The sequence below is a fragment of the Pagrus pagrus genome (assembly GCF_965226575.1).
Source record: "Pagrus pagrus genome assembly, chromosome: 9".
In the NCBI taxonomy this organism is placed as follows: Eukaryota; Metazoa; Chordata; class Actinopteri; order Spariformes; family Sparidae; genus Pagrus; species Pagrus pagrus.
This window is the reverse complement of record NC_140193.1, coordinates 12,161,838-12,180,057: the sequence shown is the minus strand read 5'-3', so window position 1 is coordinate 12,180,057 and position 18,220 is coordinate 12,161,838. Positions and strand designations below refer to the sequence as shown.

Below are 18,220 nucleotides of genomic sequence, written 5' to 3'. Positions count from 1 at the left end.
TTACTTTATTTCATCGGCAGCCAGACAAAATAACCCACCGATACTGATAATCGGAAAAATGCTGAATATCGTCTCTGGTAATCGGCCGGGCTGATTATCGGCTGTTCCTATGCACTACCCAGTGGCTGGCAAAATAATGTGTTTTGTCTGAACCTTCTTGAAGTCGAGATTTTATCCTGTTATCAATTAATGTGTCTAAAACATATAAAGAATGATTAATTCAATTCATTCTGTATTATTTCATACTTGATCCATATTCTACATTAAATATGAGATCCAAAGACACATTGTACCAGCAAGGTTTTCAAACTCACCGTCTTTGAACCCTGAACCGAAACGGTTTAGCAGAATACCTAACATGCACTTACTTTAAGAATTGGGATGCTTTAAAAACTGGATGCAGCACATTCAAATTCAGAGCAGCACATCACTTCTGAGGGGTTTTCAACGAGTGCATTTTGAATATCGGCTGTAATTGTTCCAGTCTGACCAATCTCCTCCATCAACCAACACCACCAACGTGTCCCATACTGAGGCCATTAGTCCCATAACCCACCCATGCTCTGGAACAAACAAATAAGACATGTTTATACAAAACATATGGATTTCAGCATTTCATATGCAGTCCAATCGTAATGTCCTTCAGTTCTTTTTGTTTATTGCCATTAAAAAGCTTCACAGTCACAGCGTCTCTTCCTCTGAGCACATCAGACACCCATTAAGGCCACTTGGCAAGCATGACACTCATTTAAAAACAAAAGGGGAGGGTTAATGCAGAGGGAGAAAAGACAAGACGTCAAACTAACATTGTGGAGCGTAAAAAAACAGTAAGGTCACAAAGAGCAAAACATACACAACATTAAAAAAAGTACTTTTGACAGACAAAAGAACTTCAAAAACAGAGCAATAAATAAATAAGGAATGTGTGTCTGCTTATTATTTGAGGTAGGATGGAGCCTTGAAGTACTGAACAGTTGGAAATATGGTAATTACAGTTTGCGCACATATGAAAGACCCGACAACGTGCTGAAGGCCTGAAATACAAGGCAAGTCATCTTTAAACTAGCAAGAAAGTCTGATTTTATACAGAGACCTTCAATCCAACATCAGGCAGAGAAACAGATGTGAGTGTGTGTGTTATTTAAGGTTGTGCATGATGGACCTGAGGTTGAGGCAGAGGAAGGTGTGCGTGTGGTCGGTTTTGTGATTAAGTTCTTGTATCTGAAGGTGGAGGGAGGACAGTTCAAACAGACGGCGGTTCTTCCTGAAAAAAAATCAAAGAAATGCAACAAAACCCCGTGAGTGAGTCACACACTGTACTACAGGCAACAGGAAGGAAGTTTAAAAGTTAGAAGTCACAAACAGAAGAAGTTTTTAGTGCCAATGTTTCCTTCATCAGTTCAGCTTTTGTTTTTAATTGAATCATGATTTAAAAGACCTTCCATCTGTGTTTTTTTCAACCCTGACACTGTTATTTGAATTTCTTAGCTCAGCTTCCTCATTATAGCTAACCAGCTAACTTTGATTCGAGCTTCTGAGGCTGAACAAAGCTAAGTTACGGATACGGGTGGCAGAGACGGAGAGCAAAGAGTGATGGGAGACGGTTTTCTCGGCTGGATGAGACAATTGGAGGTTGCCATCAGAGCAGATATGGGAAATAGCAAAGATTGCAGTGGTGTGCTAATCAGCAACACTGAGGGGACATCAACCCAACCCTAATGATATGCTGAGTCCAGGAAATACACTCTACTAAACTTCTCCAGATGTAGTGGTGGTAGAGGAAAAGTCAGGGATCACCAGAGTTATCAGGATTCAGCATTTGGGGAAGATGATTGTCTGCACAAACATTTTTCAACAATCCATCCAATAGTTGAGATATAAAAGTCTGGACCACAGTGACCAATATTTGTATTCATATGGCTGTTTGCATGATGAAAGATTTCCAGTAGCTTTGATGGTGTGGATTTAATTTTGGACAGTACGCAAAAAGCTCAAATAAATACACGGCTCTCGTAGAAACTTGATTTAGCCAAGGTTTATATCTAAGCATGCGGGTACTTCCCACCCATGATCAGAGGCATGTACATTTCTGTTCAGTGTATGATTTTGTCTACCTGATACTTGAGAGCTTCTGCAGAAGGATGGACAGCTTCTCCAGCGACGTGAGGTCCAGACGAGGATTTTTAAGTAGCTGAGAGGCTGTTCGGAAAAACTCCTCACAGCTACACGCATCCAAGAAGGCATTAAGGTAGCCTACAAACACACAAACGCAAACGGAGCAAGGAAAGTAGGATATTACTAAAACAATTTCTCCAATGAACAACACATTGTTCTTCGACGTTAAACCCTTTGAAGAGATTGTCTACATAATTTTGCCATGCTCTCCGGATTTGCACAGAAATGAAAACGACATGGAGGCACAAACAAACCATGAAAATCCCTTTAACAATCAAAAGCAGTTAGACAGGGACACATATGCTGGTCAAAGTGACTCTGCGATGATTGGTTTTGGAAGAGCTTCCACATTGTCAATGTTAACTCTGACCTTCCCCTTCATGAAACCGTAACTTCACACACACACACACACACACACACACACACACACACACACACACACACACACACACACACACACACACACACACACACACACACACACACATGAAACAAAAAAAGGACAATAGCATCAATCCTCACAGATGGGAACAGCACATTTTTAAATGAGTAAAAGCAAATGTGGCCCTTATGAAGTCCTAAAATTAGTCAGTTCCTGGTAAATAAACATTTGTTTCTGCTAAAGACACATTCCTACTCCTTCAAAAACTAACTCTCCACTGGCTTAGACCACGCACAAGGGTGAGGGAATACAATCTGAGGCACAGAGGGACTTTTTGGCTGGTACAGAGGTTCTGCTGGCAATAAATCACAGCAGAAGATTGGACAGGGAAGAGTAGGATCAGGTTCAGATAAGAAAAGGATAAGACGGGTAGAATCTGATAGCATGAGAAGGATAAAGCAGGACAGGACAGTTTGGTCAGTCTTGCTTCCAGCAATTACATCACTCCATCTCAAGGTTATAAAACATCTAAATACAATTCACAATACCGACGTCAACCTGAACAATGTCTTTTCAACATTTTACAGTACTTCTTGCACATTTTGTTAGGTTTAGGCACAAGAGTTTGGTCGCCACCATCCCCTCCACCTCTTGATATTAATGTCAGGTCATATACATGTAATGTAAATGTGATAAGACACATTTTGTAGAAATGTGAATATGGTACGTACCCTATGACCTGAACAAATATGAACACTTTGGTGGTTTGCGGAAATGTTAACTGCCGACATTTTATTCTGGCATCTGTGCTGGAAGTCCAACTCATATCCATATTGACTTTCCTTTCAGCTCTGTTTTTGGTCTCTACCAGCTGCTGAGGGAAATATCTGGCATATAATACCATGTTTACCAGTTTGTTGTGAACTGTGTCTGTTTTCGCTGAGCAGGCAGTGTACAGTGGGTTTTAAGGGCTTCAGGTGATGACTTCATTCTGTGGGCATTCTTGACACATTGTTCCTGACAATACATATATTTAAATTTTTCAAAAATGTCCAGACCAGAGTGAGAATCATTTAGAAAGATATGACATATCAGTTGGGTGGGTCCTTAGTTTATTAATATCATAATTCAATTATTATATTACTTGCAACTGGCACTAACATCTTATCGGTTTCAGAGGCATTAATAATGTATCTTAAGTATAAGGCCGGAGATATATTTCCTTTAACAACACGTTTGCAGGTGCATGATGGCTGACTCAGCTATCTTGCGTGTATGGAGCATTGTTTGTGCACTTCTTCATATATGAATGTGACGTGTCCACAAGATATAATAAGCACGTTGTCCATGTCTGAGGTTAAACAGCAAGTATATCTCCAGCCTGACACGTGTGCAGCACCTCTGCTCACACTGCCCAGTCTTCTGATGGGTCTTTATTATTGTAACATGTGCTACAATCTATACATACAGTATGGTATATGTGGCTATATGGATACAGATGGAGACAGAGAAATACAGACAAATACTTGATGGTTGACAATATAGGCGATGTGGGATCACGTCAAATAGTATAAACCTTGTTTAAAGTAATTTTACTAGGTCAGAGTTTTTCTTTTTAACCTGCAACCTTCGAAACATGGAACAACAAACACTTCAGTACCGTGTCGAGCATGAAAAGAATGCAAACACACACAAGTAGGTCCATATGTGACCATGGAAGTTAAATATACTGTGTTTGGTAATGTTTGGTAGTGAACACACCCACTGTTTACCAGACATCAGTCAAAGCCAGTAAAACACTGTTACTGAGTGTGTGCTGAGGTGGCCGACAGCATTTTTGTGATCCACAAATGTGCTATTAAGAAGATGTGTTGTGTAGCTGGCAGAGCAGCCAGGTTGTCGCACTGTGACCACAGACGTGTGTGTGTTTTGGGTACAGCTACACCTTTTTGTTTTGTTTTGTTTTATAGGCAACCTTCAGGTGTAAACCTGTCTCCCCCTCTTCCTCACCCCTTTCCGTCTCCCCTCATTACTGCCTGTAAAACACAATAATTAGCAAGTCTTGCTAGACTTACAGTCCCCTTAAAACACACAACTGTATGTACGTACACACACACACACAGCCCCAGCCCCAGTCGCCTCCAGCATATTGCTCTGCTGTGTATTAGCAAACAGCAGTCTTAAATGATATGGCTTATAACCCTGCTGACCTTGCCCTTCTATGGAAACACACTGCAGCTGTTCCCTCCTCTGTCAAGTCTTCCTATAAAAAGGGCCAGGAGGTGGTGAAGGTCCAACGTTTTATGACCACAACTTCCCAATCTATTGCCTGACCTGTGCTTATGATGGATGTGAGCTCAGAGAGACCGTTACTTTCCACATGTGGTCTTTTATGTGAGGATGATGTGGCAGGAGGAGCTGGTATAAATCAAAGTGAATAGTGATAGTAAAGACAGTATATAAATCTGGGCTAGAAGAGGGATCACAGCAGCTTTCAAGGCTACATCACCCACAGACGGTTTGAGTGAGCAAAGTGAACTGTATATTCATAAAGATCTTGAGGTCACCAGTGATGTACTATGGCAGGCTGGAAATTTAACTATAGTCTATATATATAGTATATATCGCTTTGCCATTCACTGATCTGAATATACAAATGTACAAAAAAACTGATAACTAAAGAAGTGTTGCTATAGTTTTAAAGTTTCTAACTTTAAATTGTTCTGCTTCTAATGTTCAGAGATGTACCCTGACTTCATTTGGACTCCCTCAGTGCCTCTGAAACTGGTACATCAGCCAGTTTACTAATGTTATTGTGCAAAAAATATATAATATAAACACTAAAGCAGAGTAAACATCTTTATAACCAGGAAATCTGGAGGAAAACAGGAGACCTTTTCCTTTTGTTTTTGTTGTTTCTTAAGACAAGGCCTATTTATGTTTAACTGATTTGAGAAACTATATTTATGTCTATTTTAACACATAAAACTAGAACAGTTCTTCCTATTTGTGTTTTTATACCTATTTGAGTTTCGAATTATTATAATAAAAACAAACTGGCCTTTTAAGATTATGTCATTATTACCTTAAATGCACTAAAGACATGTACAATTTCAAGAAGGAATAACTTGTGTAAAAAGAAACACTTGGTCCAGTCTCAAAATGATACACAGGTGATGGGTTCTCTACTATAGTCATGAGACGCATGCCTACTTACAGGACTGTTCAGTTAGCTGCATCAGGATGTCTACGGGTGTGTTCAGACCCCCACGACCAGCACGAATCATCCACAGCAGCACACACACTCCTCCATAGTGGATGAATAGGCCTCGGCTCTCCTCAGACATCAGCTCAGTATGGAGACTGTCCAGAGCCTGGGCCAGTACATCAGCTGAAAGGACAGACAGACGTATGTAAATACAGAGATACATGATTCTTTGCTTGAAAAAGGACTTTAACAACATAGTTGCTGACTTAATTCTTTTGATCAACTTATTGATTAAGCTCTAATCTCATCTTTGTACGATACATTTTTATCAGCATCTGACCTGTTCTGTAACAGGAAACTTGTCCTCCATCTACCCTTTCCCATCTGATCCCCACTATCCGCTGTTTCCTTTCTTTCTCACACTCCATCACTGTACTTTGGCCTTAATGCCAATTCTGTCATGTCATTCTTCTGCAGTCACTATTCAGGTCCAAAACCACTTATGCCTGACAAAGTCCAAAATATGATGTGTGACAATCTCAAACAGTTCTGAGAAATTCTAAAGTTCTGAGAAAATGCTTTTCGAATGTCTAAAAGTGCTGGATTTATACATCCTGACATGGGATAAAAGCTGTCTTTTTATTTTCGACTGAGTTTGGTTAGTTCGTCTCAGAATGGTACCTATTATGTGTAAAATCCCAGATAATAAGAGAGGGAAGAAACATCTCCCCATTATTTCCAATCTGGTTTTATGTCAATCCAGGCAAGGGAAGAAAGCAAACCTGGTGAGCAGACTGACAGAAGATAGTCTATATAGAGACATACTGAGGGAGCCCTGAAGCATTATGAGCAGATGGAAGGTCAGTTCAGAGGAGAGTTTCATAAAATATGTCAGGATATATAGGCTGCACCCACTGACTGCACTAAGATTTATAGTGTGGAAGGCCAGGGAGGAAGATTTGGGTCTAGCTAAAAGCCTCTTGCCCTTTTCAAATATTTTATAGGAGCAAGACTGAGAGCCTGAAGCCTGACGAGCTGCTCCGTGAGGGTAATGCTCCTTGTAATGAAAACAACATTTTAAGATAGACATGAGTAGGGGTCCAAAGATCTGCAGTGCAACATATTTCCATACGAGCGGCCGATTTGACTGTTTGTCTCTACTTCTCCAAGCTATAAAAACATTTCTATTTCCCCGATTTTGCAATGATGCATCTCATCTTGTAATCAATCTTGTTCCTAGATAACTAGTGCTCCAATGCACTATTTCTCTGGGGCTTAATAGGTCAAATATTATTTTAAAAAAATGTAATAATCTATTTGAGTGTTATGCAACATGCTCATTTTTTAAGGTGAAGTGTGGCACCTCCACAATAAACAGTTTCTAACTAAACACAAAGTTCAGCTAGGGCAGTTGGGAGTTTGGAGATTATCTTACAAACCAAAAGCACTGGAAAAATATTGAATGTTAACCTGATGATGGTGCTCGTCTGCCAATAACCTATGCGTCATTTTTGACCACCAGATAAAATTTCATAAACAAATCCTCTCGCTTAGACGACTTCAATGCTCTTTATTCCTGTATAACCCAAAGCGTGATTACCGCCTTACAGTTAGCCAAAACTCTACAGCAAGACTAGTCACTAAGACCTCATATCACTCTAGTATCACCCTGGTTTTGATGTCACTTCACTGGACGATTAAATTCAGGATGCTATTCAAGGCCCTCCTCCCTGTTTATAAGGAATTGAATAATCGTGTGACAGCGTATATCAGTGATCTACTAACACAGTATACCTCTGCTAGGCAATCTTTTTTCTGTAGAAACTCTGCTTTTTAGATAACCAACTTCTTATAACTAAACCTGCACTGAGTGTAATCTGAATAAGAAGTGAGTCATGAGAAGCATTTCTAAAATGTTTCATCGTTATCCAGAATAACTTCTTTCCCTCATCTTTTTCCTTTGTAAGGTCTTCTTGGCTTAGTAACATAGTTGCACACCACATTAAAATTGTTTCCAAAAGTGTCTCTTTTCTCCTTTACTGACAGTTGAATTTATGCACTTAAAATTGCACACGTAAGATCAAGTATCTGTCACAAATCAATCATAGACACAACAAAGTCATAACTACTTATTTCTCACTTTATGTCTGTTGTTTTCTTTAAGCCAAAAACATTTTTCACTTAAATTCTGTCTTTGACTCCAGCAGTAGAAAAATGAAATATAAAAAATAGGTGTAATAAATGGATGAATAGTATTATTAATAGTGTAGTATACCAGTGTGTAATAGCTTTCTATAGACAAGAACTGATTCTAGTGCTGAGACAATTTGGCAATTCATCGCTTTGTTGATCAACAGAAAATTAATAGCCAATATTTATTATCAATAAACTATTTCAGCCATTTAACAGGCAAACATTTTTCGCTGGTTCCTGTTTCTCAAATGTGAGGATTTATTGCTTTTCTCTGTATCATAATGCTGCAAATCAAATTTTGTAATATCCAAGATGTCCCCTTTACCTCAGGAAAATTTGGTAATTTGTCACTTTTTCTGACACTAACCCTGATTCGTTATCCTAAACCTTCTATCCTGCTTTATCTTCATAATTTAACACCTGTTTACAAGTATAGCTCTTTAGATACAGTATGCCTGTTCAGCACTATTACCTTGTGTGACAGTACGGAGGATGATGAGGGTGCAGAGGATGCGTGTGTGAGGACAGGGGCTGCGGTAAAGGGGCCAGCTCCTGCAGACTCCACCCACTGCCCCACCGCAGCACTTTGACACGACTGGATCTTCATATGTAGCCGCCGTTAACTGGGTTGGTGGCTTTGATACCTCCTCTCCTATCCGCTGCAGAGTGGCAGATAGTGCTACGTGCTGTGCAGATAGTCAGATACAGACACACATTTGTCATTGCACATTCATGACTGTGCCTGCACTCAGTTACTTTAGTTATATAACTAGGAATGATATGCCTACAATGATCTTCATCAAACACCGGTGTAGAAAATACGACGTCACCCTGACCGGGAGCCAGCAGGCTTCTTCTCTGAATAACTGATGGAGCCAATAAATCAGCACAGTAAACTACAGCTACTATCCAAGATTTATGTATTTCCAAAGCAGTAAAGAGCGGGTGGTTTTCAAACTCCTTCTCTTCATAGGGACCCAGATCCTAAGTTGCCTCCCTTCTTCCATTAATGCACTGTGGCCCAATAGTGGTTGGCTTTCGTCTTAAAATTCAGCACATATTGCAGCAATAAGGCAGCATGTGATTCCAGTTGAGCATCAAGCATGTCACAGAGCAGATATGACATGGCCTGACAAACATATACGGGGGGAGCCAAGCACCCTGCGGCAGGACTGGGGAAGAAGACTGATGTTTGGAAGTTGGAAGCTGTGGGTAGAGAATATGGTGGCCAGGAACATAGTGTGAAGGCAGGAGTTTAAGGCCCAATCCCATTACACTCCTTGCCACTACTCCTCTGTTTTGCATTTGTGTCTGGGGGTACGATGTCCCAATTCTTGTTGGGATAGAGAGGCGTGTAAGGGATACATGGCGCTCCAAATTGAGGTTTTTCAGAGGCACACTTCAAACCAAGGGTTGCGGGAACTCTCTGTTGTTTCAATGTGTTGGGACTCTTTTTTTATTTTTAAGTATGAAACAACTGCTACCACTTTTCTGATTATTGGACAATAAGCTGATAGTAAGGGCTAAAGGCTGGATGCCTGTATTTGACCTTCACAATAAAATAAGCATTAAAAGTGAGATTGAGAAACGGCACAATTGTCTCATCACCTGTCTCCAATTTAACCAGAAACCTGCTGATGTTCAATATTTGTCATGGTGGGCTCTGGAGGGATTCACGGCCATGTGGCTGTATAATGGAGTGGGACACATATTCTTATCAAAGTAACGGAGACAGGGACAGCCTGTTTTGATGCCTAGTCTCTGTTCAACATGCAGTCAGACACAGAGGGGACTTCAGATAACCACACTTGTCATCTGAACACAAGATGGAACTCGACAGGGCCTCCAAACATTAAAGCCCGCCGTGCTGCGAGGGGAGATGTAGCGATAAAGTGGATATTCCCTACTTGAAGTGCATGTGGACTTGTCTGATGTGTGGCTCCGAGGGAAAGCTGTGCATTGTGTTTGATTTCTGCTGCATGATGTTGTGAAAGTGAGCTAGCAGCTTTCTGTAGAATAACACACATCTCTTGCTCACTTATTCTCTTGGGACCAATTTACAGTAATTAGGGAATGTGCAGGCCAGAGACCACAATCTCTAGGGAGGCATAATATGGATTTTGTAGCAGGTCAATATTTTATTTATAGACTCAAAATACAATATATCGTGTATCTCTGTTCTTCCTCCCCCGTGTTGTTACTGTTGAACAGGATAAATACAAAACAAGATGGAGACTCTTGAAATCGGATACTGTATCCAACTTTTTTCAGGATAAATTTGATTTCTTTACAATTGAAGATTGATTAAGTAGCCAGCTGAAAAGGTTGTAAACATCTTTAAATGGTCACAATTTCAACCAATGCGTCCTAAAATCCAATTTTTCTTCAGTGGAAGTCTTTGAAAACTAAAGTCAATGAGGCAAATTAACATACATACCTCACACTGCTATTGTATTTGTGATGTATGTTCTTTGATGCATCCTGTAACAGCTCAGTTTAGCCTCAGGAACAATTATACCTCATCTTTACCTGTGCACTGTTGTCCATGTGTCTCAAAGCCCAGTGGATGAGGCGTAGAAGGTGCAGGAGGAGGTCAGGTTCTGATGTAGGAGTGAGATGAAGCTGATCTGCTAGTAGCGGCAGCACCTGAGGGACCAGAAATAACTTATCTGCAACTTTGACGACAACAAAAATATTTGTGTTTGTCTTGACTTTTGGCTCTTTTGTTATCATGGGCACCAAAATATGCATTGAAGTAGTTAAGTAGTTAAAACCAAGAGATCACACTGACACTACACCTTAAGGCATCTCTCGTTGAGAAGGACCTCTGGAGGAAGACACTCGCCCATTCCTTTCCTTTGGTTTGTTGCTACTGATGAGAACGTCTGTCCATCAAGGATCCAGTCCATCAGAAGAGTCAGGAGCTTTGGAGGAGCAGGACTGGAGCTGCCCTGAAAGACGGAGGGTGAAAAATATAACAGTTAAATTATATTGTCAACTTTTTTTCTTTTATTGCCATCTTATTCAATTAACTTTTTGTGGGGGGTTTTTGGTGTGAATTCTACGTTTATTAATGAATTGTGAAGCACTTTGAATTGCATTTGATTTGTTGAATTTGACCATAATTATCTGTAAGGTTCACATCGTCTATGACTTGTCGTGCACAGGGTAAAACATGAGCTCCTAAGTGATGCAGAGAAGTCAGGATTTACAGAAACGTCTCTAGAATTCATGACTGCATCTATCTGAAGTTCAGCTGTGGGACACACAGGCATACTCAGGGAAGTGTGAACATTACATCATGACTGTGATTTTACTGGGGTGCCTCAAGGTGTTAATAAAAGTGTGAAGAAGTATGATAATGAAATGAAAGTTTGGCTCCGTCAATGTTCTCTGAATAAGGAAAGGAAAAAAATCACCCTTGAAATGACAAGGGCAGCTGTATCAACTGAGCTCAGAGCTCGACTGCATCCACTGATAATTCATCTTCATCAACAACTGCGATGATAACATAATAAAATCACAAACTATGATTTATCATGTCAGCTGGCAGCACGAGTGTGGTTTGTGGAGAAGAAGAGCTTTACTGTTTCCAGCTTGGAAATGTGTAAATGAGCTTGTTAAATGTGTCAAACAATGCTAAATGATGTGCTCTGTGTTTTCTGACAAGCACACGAAAACAAATTAAGTAATGCGGCCTTAATTAGAGTAAATCCTACTGATTGGTAAAAGATTTGACTGGAAACAAACATGCACAACACAGCACAATAAGAGGGGTGTCAAAGTACCTTGTTGTTGGGTTTTCCAGAGGCAGCGATTTTCTCCGTTTTGGTTGGTTTAACACACTCTTTGCTCTTAACACTTTTTTGACAGCCTCCTGATGTGATGCTGTGCTCGTATTTTCTCTGAAAGCAATAAGTCAATGAACGACTGTATGAAAGAACATTTGCTTTTCAACACATTAGAGACAAAAAAACACTTTTTAAGCTATAAGAAAATATTGATTATGATTGACAGCTAGAATGTCAGAACTTAAGGTCTTTCAACAGAAAAATGTACTTGACTCTAGTTATAAAAAACACATTGGTTACTATGCTCTTACCTGTAGGTTCTCAAGTCGAGCCTGCACCCTCTTGGACTGGCTCTCTAGCTTCTTATTCTGTTCAGTGATTTTATCCAACTGTTGATTTAAAAACAGTGGATGTCAGTCTGCCATGCAGGGCCACTGTCTAGAAAAACAGGCTGTATTTTGTTAATTCCACATAAACAAATCTGCACACTTTTTCAGATGGGATTTTTTTTTTAGGCTCCATAGCAGCAAAACACTTAAAAGTTCCTAACAGACAAGAAAACAAAAGCAGATTCAGTGATTTTTGTATTGTTCAACACAACACGAGAGGGTTATGTCATAGCGCCCTCCTGTGGTCTAAGGTACTAACTGTTCAGTATGAGCCTCCTACTCCTCCTCCACTATTAATGAAGTGACACCTTCTATCTGTTATTTATTTTTATTTTTTTAAGGAAAAAAATGAATAAAACACACTCACACATTGGCTGTTTTTTTGACACATTGGGTGGATGTCAGGCTCGGTCACTTGGGATATTACTTTCAACGCAAAAAACATACAGGACTTCATTTTCAGCCCGAAAGATCATAAAGCCTGCTGTTTAAATGCTATTAACCCTTTAGCACTGGACAAAAAACCAACCATCAACTAACTAACTAACTAACTAACCAACTCAGACTTAAACGCACATGTTTTATTTTTATCAGATGAAAGAAATGTTTTAATATCTGTAGAATTGCTGGTCAAAATCAATGTATTCGGGAGTTGGCTGGCTTTTCTCGAAATGTTTGCTCATTTAAGAAACTGCAGTATTTCAGCCCTTGCGTAATACTGAATGTAGAGATTTGTGAGACTCTATCAAACTTTGGAGATACCCACAAAACACCAATAGACAATCACGGCTTGTATGTGAACTCTTTTAACCTGTTTCTTGGTGTTGTCGTTCAGCTCCTTGATGGTGTCGAAGCTGGACTTGAGCCTCCTGTTCTCCTTGCTTCTCTCCCGTACAAGATGCTGCAGCTGGCTCACCTCTCGCACGTGTTTCTGGTGACACATACAGACATGTTCACACACAATGACCAACAAACGCTTCAGTGGTACAATACCCTATTTAGTCCACCGCATCCGAAATGAAATTGGCTTGTTTGATGCGTTTAATTAGTGCATTTATTGGATTTGGATGGATGTTTCTGTGTGTCTGACCTCCTCCACAGCTAGTATCCGAGTGTGAAGCATTTCCTCCAGCCCGGCAAGCCTCCCAAAAGCCTCCTCCTGTTGCTTCAGCTTCATCTCTCGCTCCTGCAGCTCCTTCTCCCACTGCTGCTGACTTTGTCGCTCCGTCTGCATACACACACACATACAAACACATACACATTCATTGATCTTACTATACTTTATTTTATATGTTATATTGTAACCCAGACTAGCATTTGACCCCAGACAACCAACTGTAGGTATCCTCTAACTTTGTATTTCCCTCATCTGGATATGCTGATGAACCATTGTTATAATAGTTCTGCTCTCTCACCTTTAGTTGTTCGTAGATGGTCATCATCTCTTGATACACCTCTGCTAGTACTAAGGAAGAGGAACGGCACGAGTCAGGGAGCTGTCGAACTCTCTGTAACCTCCCGTCAGTCTCAGTTTCCAAGGACCCAGGGCTGCCGAGCAGACAGGAAGGCAAGGTCACATCTGGAGGAATGAGGTATAATAGAGGTAAGCCCGAGGCTAGCTTATCATCTACCTATAACAGAGGCTATTAGGGGAAGTCACAAATCCCAGCAATAACAGGAAATTAAGTAAATAAATAACAAGAACTCCAGGGCCTGTTTCATTATTCATGATCTTGTCCAGGTCATTCATTTTCAAACTACAATCATATCAACATGTCTGTGCTTCAAAGAATTTTCCTCAGGAAGCAGGAGCCCTGAAATTATTTCAGCATCTACTACTTTAAGTCTGCTATAGGGTGGCGACTTCTTCTGACTCTTTTCTCTTTTCTGGCTCTGACACACACACCTGTTTCTGTAAACATCAGCTGAGAGTCCTGAAGAGGGGCAGCGGTGGAGTCCCCACTCGAGTCATCACTGCCCTGTAGACTACAATCGCTGGCAAACCTGAGAAAAGATAGCAACAAGTTTTGATCTTGGCATAACAATCATCTCAAAAAAGGGGGTATTTGTAGGAGTTATCTCATTAGACGTACTGGTTAGGATGGTGGGTAACTGCTTTGAACAGCTCATGTAAAGCTCTGTCATAGCTTTTCAACTCTTTGCTTGGCCGTTTGGATCGGTCAGCAGAAATTTGCCTTTGTACAGCCTCTAAAATAGTGAGCATAAAGCAATGTTAGGCATTCAACGTGTCAGCATCCATTACTTTTAAACATGTATTGTACTGTAAAAGATCCTCCAAGTGAAATATTAGTGGTTATAAATATATGTGCATTTTATGAGAGACTTGTTAGAGAAGTCAGTGAAGAACCTGAGGTTGTCTGAGCATGCGAAGGACCTCTGTGGACCTCCTGTGAAGTGGCTGCTCGGGTCACGTCTTCTGACGGTGCCAACTGTAAATCAGAGCAACATAGTACAACAGACAACGACATTATTCAACTGCATTCAACGTTGAACTTAAGACAACAAGCGCTTACGTGAAAGTTAGAAACAAGTTAGACCCGACGCAATATAACGTACTTAGGTTTTTGTTTCATTCATGCTTTGACATGGAGCTTTTTCATGCAGCTGACAGGATACAGGAGAAGTTAGCTAAACAGACATGGCGACGTAGCTAGGCAACGGCAGGAACGTTTCAGTGTGGAGGTAAGCTAGGCTAAAGGCTACGGCTAACTTAGCTTTAGTTTGTGGTTAATCAATCACACGGTTGGACCATTGACAGAAAAATGCAAATGTAAGGCAGCTAACTCGCCACTGTTTCTACAGGAGAGCGTTGTCACAGTGCAGTTACCAGACACGCTGAGGTCCGTCTGGAAGTTGTTTAAGTTGTCAAACCTGTTTCCTTCTCTCCAAATACTTCTGCTTCAGCTTCTCCACCGTATCCGCCACATCGGTGTCTTTAAACCGCAAGTTCATGGCTACTGTAACTGTTACGTTAATGTTAGCTTTAATGTTGATAAACTCCGCAGAGTTTAGTCAAGAGAATCAATAATCACAGCATACAATCAACTTCCGGTAAACACTTTCAGATTAAAAGCCATTTTCATGAATGAGGATAGTGTATTCGCGATATAACAAAGTATTTTGAAACTCTAACTTCCGGTGTTACTCTACTTCACCGCGACCAGGTGTCGAAGAGAAGAAACTTGTTCATAATCACAGAGGTTAATGAGTAGTAGCCTATCTGAAGTAGAAAATAAATCATTCAAAGGTCAGGCTTCATCTGTCCATTTTGAGGGGGGGATACAAATTCTGGCAGGTAAACAGTCTGAAATAATATGTTTCCCCCCATATCTTTGGCTAGAAGAGAAGAAACTTGTTAATAATCACAGAGGTTATAGAGTAGTATCTGAAGTACACATAAAATAAATCATTCAAAGGTCAGGCTTCATCTGTCCATTATAGTACATTTCGAGTGAAGTAGATTTAATAGATGTAATTGAAGCCAGAAAACAATCACAGTGATCTTGATTTTGGATATCGACGTTTATTTAGTTCGACAAATTCCATACCAGGACTTGAATTACAGCGTGTTATATGTCAATCACATGACAAAATTATTGCCTTGGTTTTTCCGTTCAGTACGTAGTACGACGTTACGACGTACAAAAGAATAAAAGCATTTATTTTGATGGGTGGGCCATGTTGCAAAACCTCGTAGATAATTACAACACCAGAACACTGAATTAAACAATGCAATTGTTGTTAGTTAGCCTTCGCTGAGTGAATGCGCGCTCCCGCGGCCAGGGGAAACAGTTTCTGTCGGGGACACCTACATTGGCACGACACCGGCTCCTCTGAGGCTGTACCCCTACCTCTCTGCCTCAGCACCGAGTCTTCAGTGAACTCCCCCCCATTGTGAGAAAAATGCTGAATATTGCAACTGATCATAGTTAATCAATCGAGCCATACCATCTACATACAGTTTTCGAAAATTAGTTTTTTTTTATGTGCACAGATACAAACATATTGAAGCCAGTGAGTGAAGACCCTCAGATTTACACTTGTTAGGCTTTGGTGCCCCCTGGTGGGAGCAAGAAGACACTGTAGATGCTCTGATTGTACCTAATTACAACAAATGCATATCTATCAATCAACCAATCAATCAATCGTCACAACACATTCAGCCTATAGCATAGCCTATGTATGACTGTCACCCTTTACACTTCACAACTACGAAGGAACCACATATTAGAGTGAGCTGTCATGTCTGAAATGGAGAAACGATAGCAGTTTAGCATTTTAATTAATTATGTAAATACCTAAATTGGATCCATAACGATGATTAGCCTCATAATAGCACAACATTAAACTTGAATATAGTCACTCAGAACACTTTAATACAGGAACAGGTAAAAACACAAGGAATCACATAAATACAGTGGGAGGGGTCATCACACAGCGCAGGCAACCTAAGCAGGTACTGCACAGCTTGTAGCTAGAAACGGACTCGTACTCGTGTGGACGCGAACTTGCATCCTCTGTATCTCAGAGGCTGTGCGCATGCGTACAAGAGACGAACGAACTTACACCTACTTTTAACCATAGAGATATATATATAAAGCCTTTATATATATCTATGCTTTTAACCGCTCGGCCATCACAGAAGGCAGCACGCTGGCCTGAAAAATAGGTATTTAACCTAGTGCCGTATTACTCAGTGTCTCTGTCGTCCGGCCGCACTGACGGATTTCCTAATCAGGTTTGGTGGCATAAGATATGAATTACCAAATTAGAAAAGACGGACTGAATGACACCGCTGTTAACACAATATAACGCCGTTAACAATGACTAATATAAAGCTAGTATGTTTTAACAGCAGGCAAACTGATTACAGCATGTATTTATAGCCGTGGCCAGCAGAGGACAGTATCAGTTCTTCTACAGGTCTTCAAGTTGTAAAAAGCCCTTTATGCCTCTAGAGGGAGCTGTGAAGTCTCATTCATTTCTTGTTGGGGTCTGAAGGTAGAAGTTTTGTTGAAGGCAAACATCAACACAGACTTCTCTTCTTCTCTGACTATGAAGCATGTGTACTTCTATTTGTCTACCTGTAGAGGGGGCTGCAGCATCACAAACTTACCTCTCACCTCCAATTGAAAGCTGTTTTTTGTTTTTTTTAAATCGACTACATCTGTGTGCTTGACCCATCATCAGGTAGCAGATGTTTGGCAGGAAAATGGCAACACTATTTTACCAGTGATGGAAAGTAACTAAGTACATTTACTCTAGTACTGTATTTAGGTACAAATTTTATGTACTTTACATGAGTATTCCCATTTTCTGCTACTTTATACTTTGACAAATATTGCACTTTTTACTCCACCACATTTACTTGATAGCTTAAGTCATTAATTAATTTGTAGAAGGCTTCATCACAGCCAAAGTAGTGCATTTTTTAAATAAATGTAATTTTTGTATCTGCAATCGGATTAAAATAATATAATCTGATAACAAGAAAAATGCTGAACATCCCATTGGATAATCGGTCAACCCCAAGTGCATACGATGTGTATACCTACATGTAAATATATGTTTAATTTACTTTTACATGTACTTTTTATTGCCAGAAAATTACTGTTGACAGAGCAGTATACATTTTGTCACATACCTTTACTTCACTTTTATATTAGATACTTAGGTTTTAAGGCTTTTACTCAAGTTAACCAAAGTTATATTTTGACATGACATCTTTTTTTACTTTTACTTAATTGTGAGTTTTGGGTACCGTTTACAACCCTACCATAAGAACTCTTGCTAAAAAGTAATTAGTTGGCCAAAATATACTGAAGTCACATTAACACAGAATAACTTGTTCTATCAATAATAAAAGCAGCTAAACTACCCAGGCAATGCAGGCAATAAAGGGTTATTCTCATAAATATTTAGGATTGAAGGAGATGTGTTGTTGATTTGTTGGCTAAATTTCCTGCTAAGTGGCACCACAATGTTTCCTGTGTGTCGTTGCATAAAGTCATGTGTCAAGTATTTCCACTGGCATTCCTTAAAGTTTAGGCGTTTAGTGCAA

At 40.1% G+C, this 18,220-nt stretch overlaps 1 protein-coding gene across 1 annotated transcript; it reads right to left on the bottom strand.

Annotated features, from left to right (window-relative positions):
• Positions 1–636: 636 nt before the first annotated feature.
• ccdc138 (coiled-coil domain containing 138) lies at positions 637–15,229 on the bottom strand. Its single transcript, XM_084362148.1, has 15 exons — positions 15,031–15,229; positions 14,507–14,588; positions 14,232–14,346; positions 14,045–14,142; positions 13,554–13,717; positions 13,229–13,366; positions 12,950–13,069; positions 12,061–12,138; positions 11,747–11,863; positions 10,757–10,909; positions 10,488–10,604; positions 8,431–8,644; positions 5,775–5,948; positions 2,115–2,253; positions 637–1,264 (listed from the first exon to the last, which is right to left on the bottom strand). The coding sequence occupies exons 1-15, from the start codon at positions 15,109–15,111 to the stop codon at positions 1,138–1,140; spliced, it is 1,917 nt and encodes a 638-aa protein (XP_084218274.1). The 5' UTR covers positions 15,112–15,229; the 3' UTR covers positions 637–1,137.
• Positions 15,230–18,220: the final 2,991 nt, after the last annotated feature.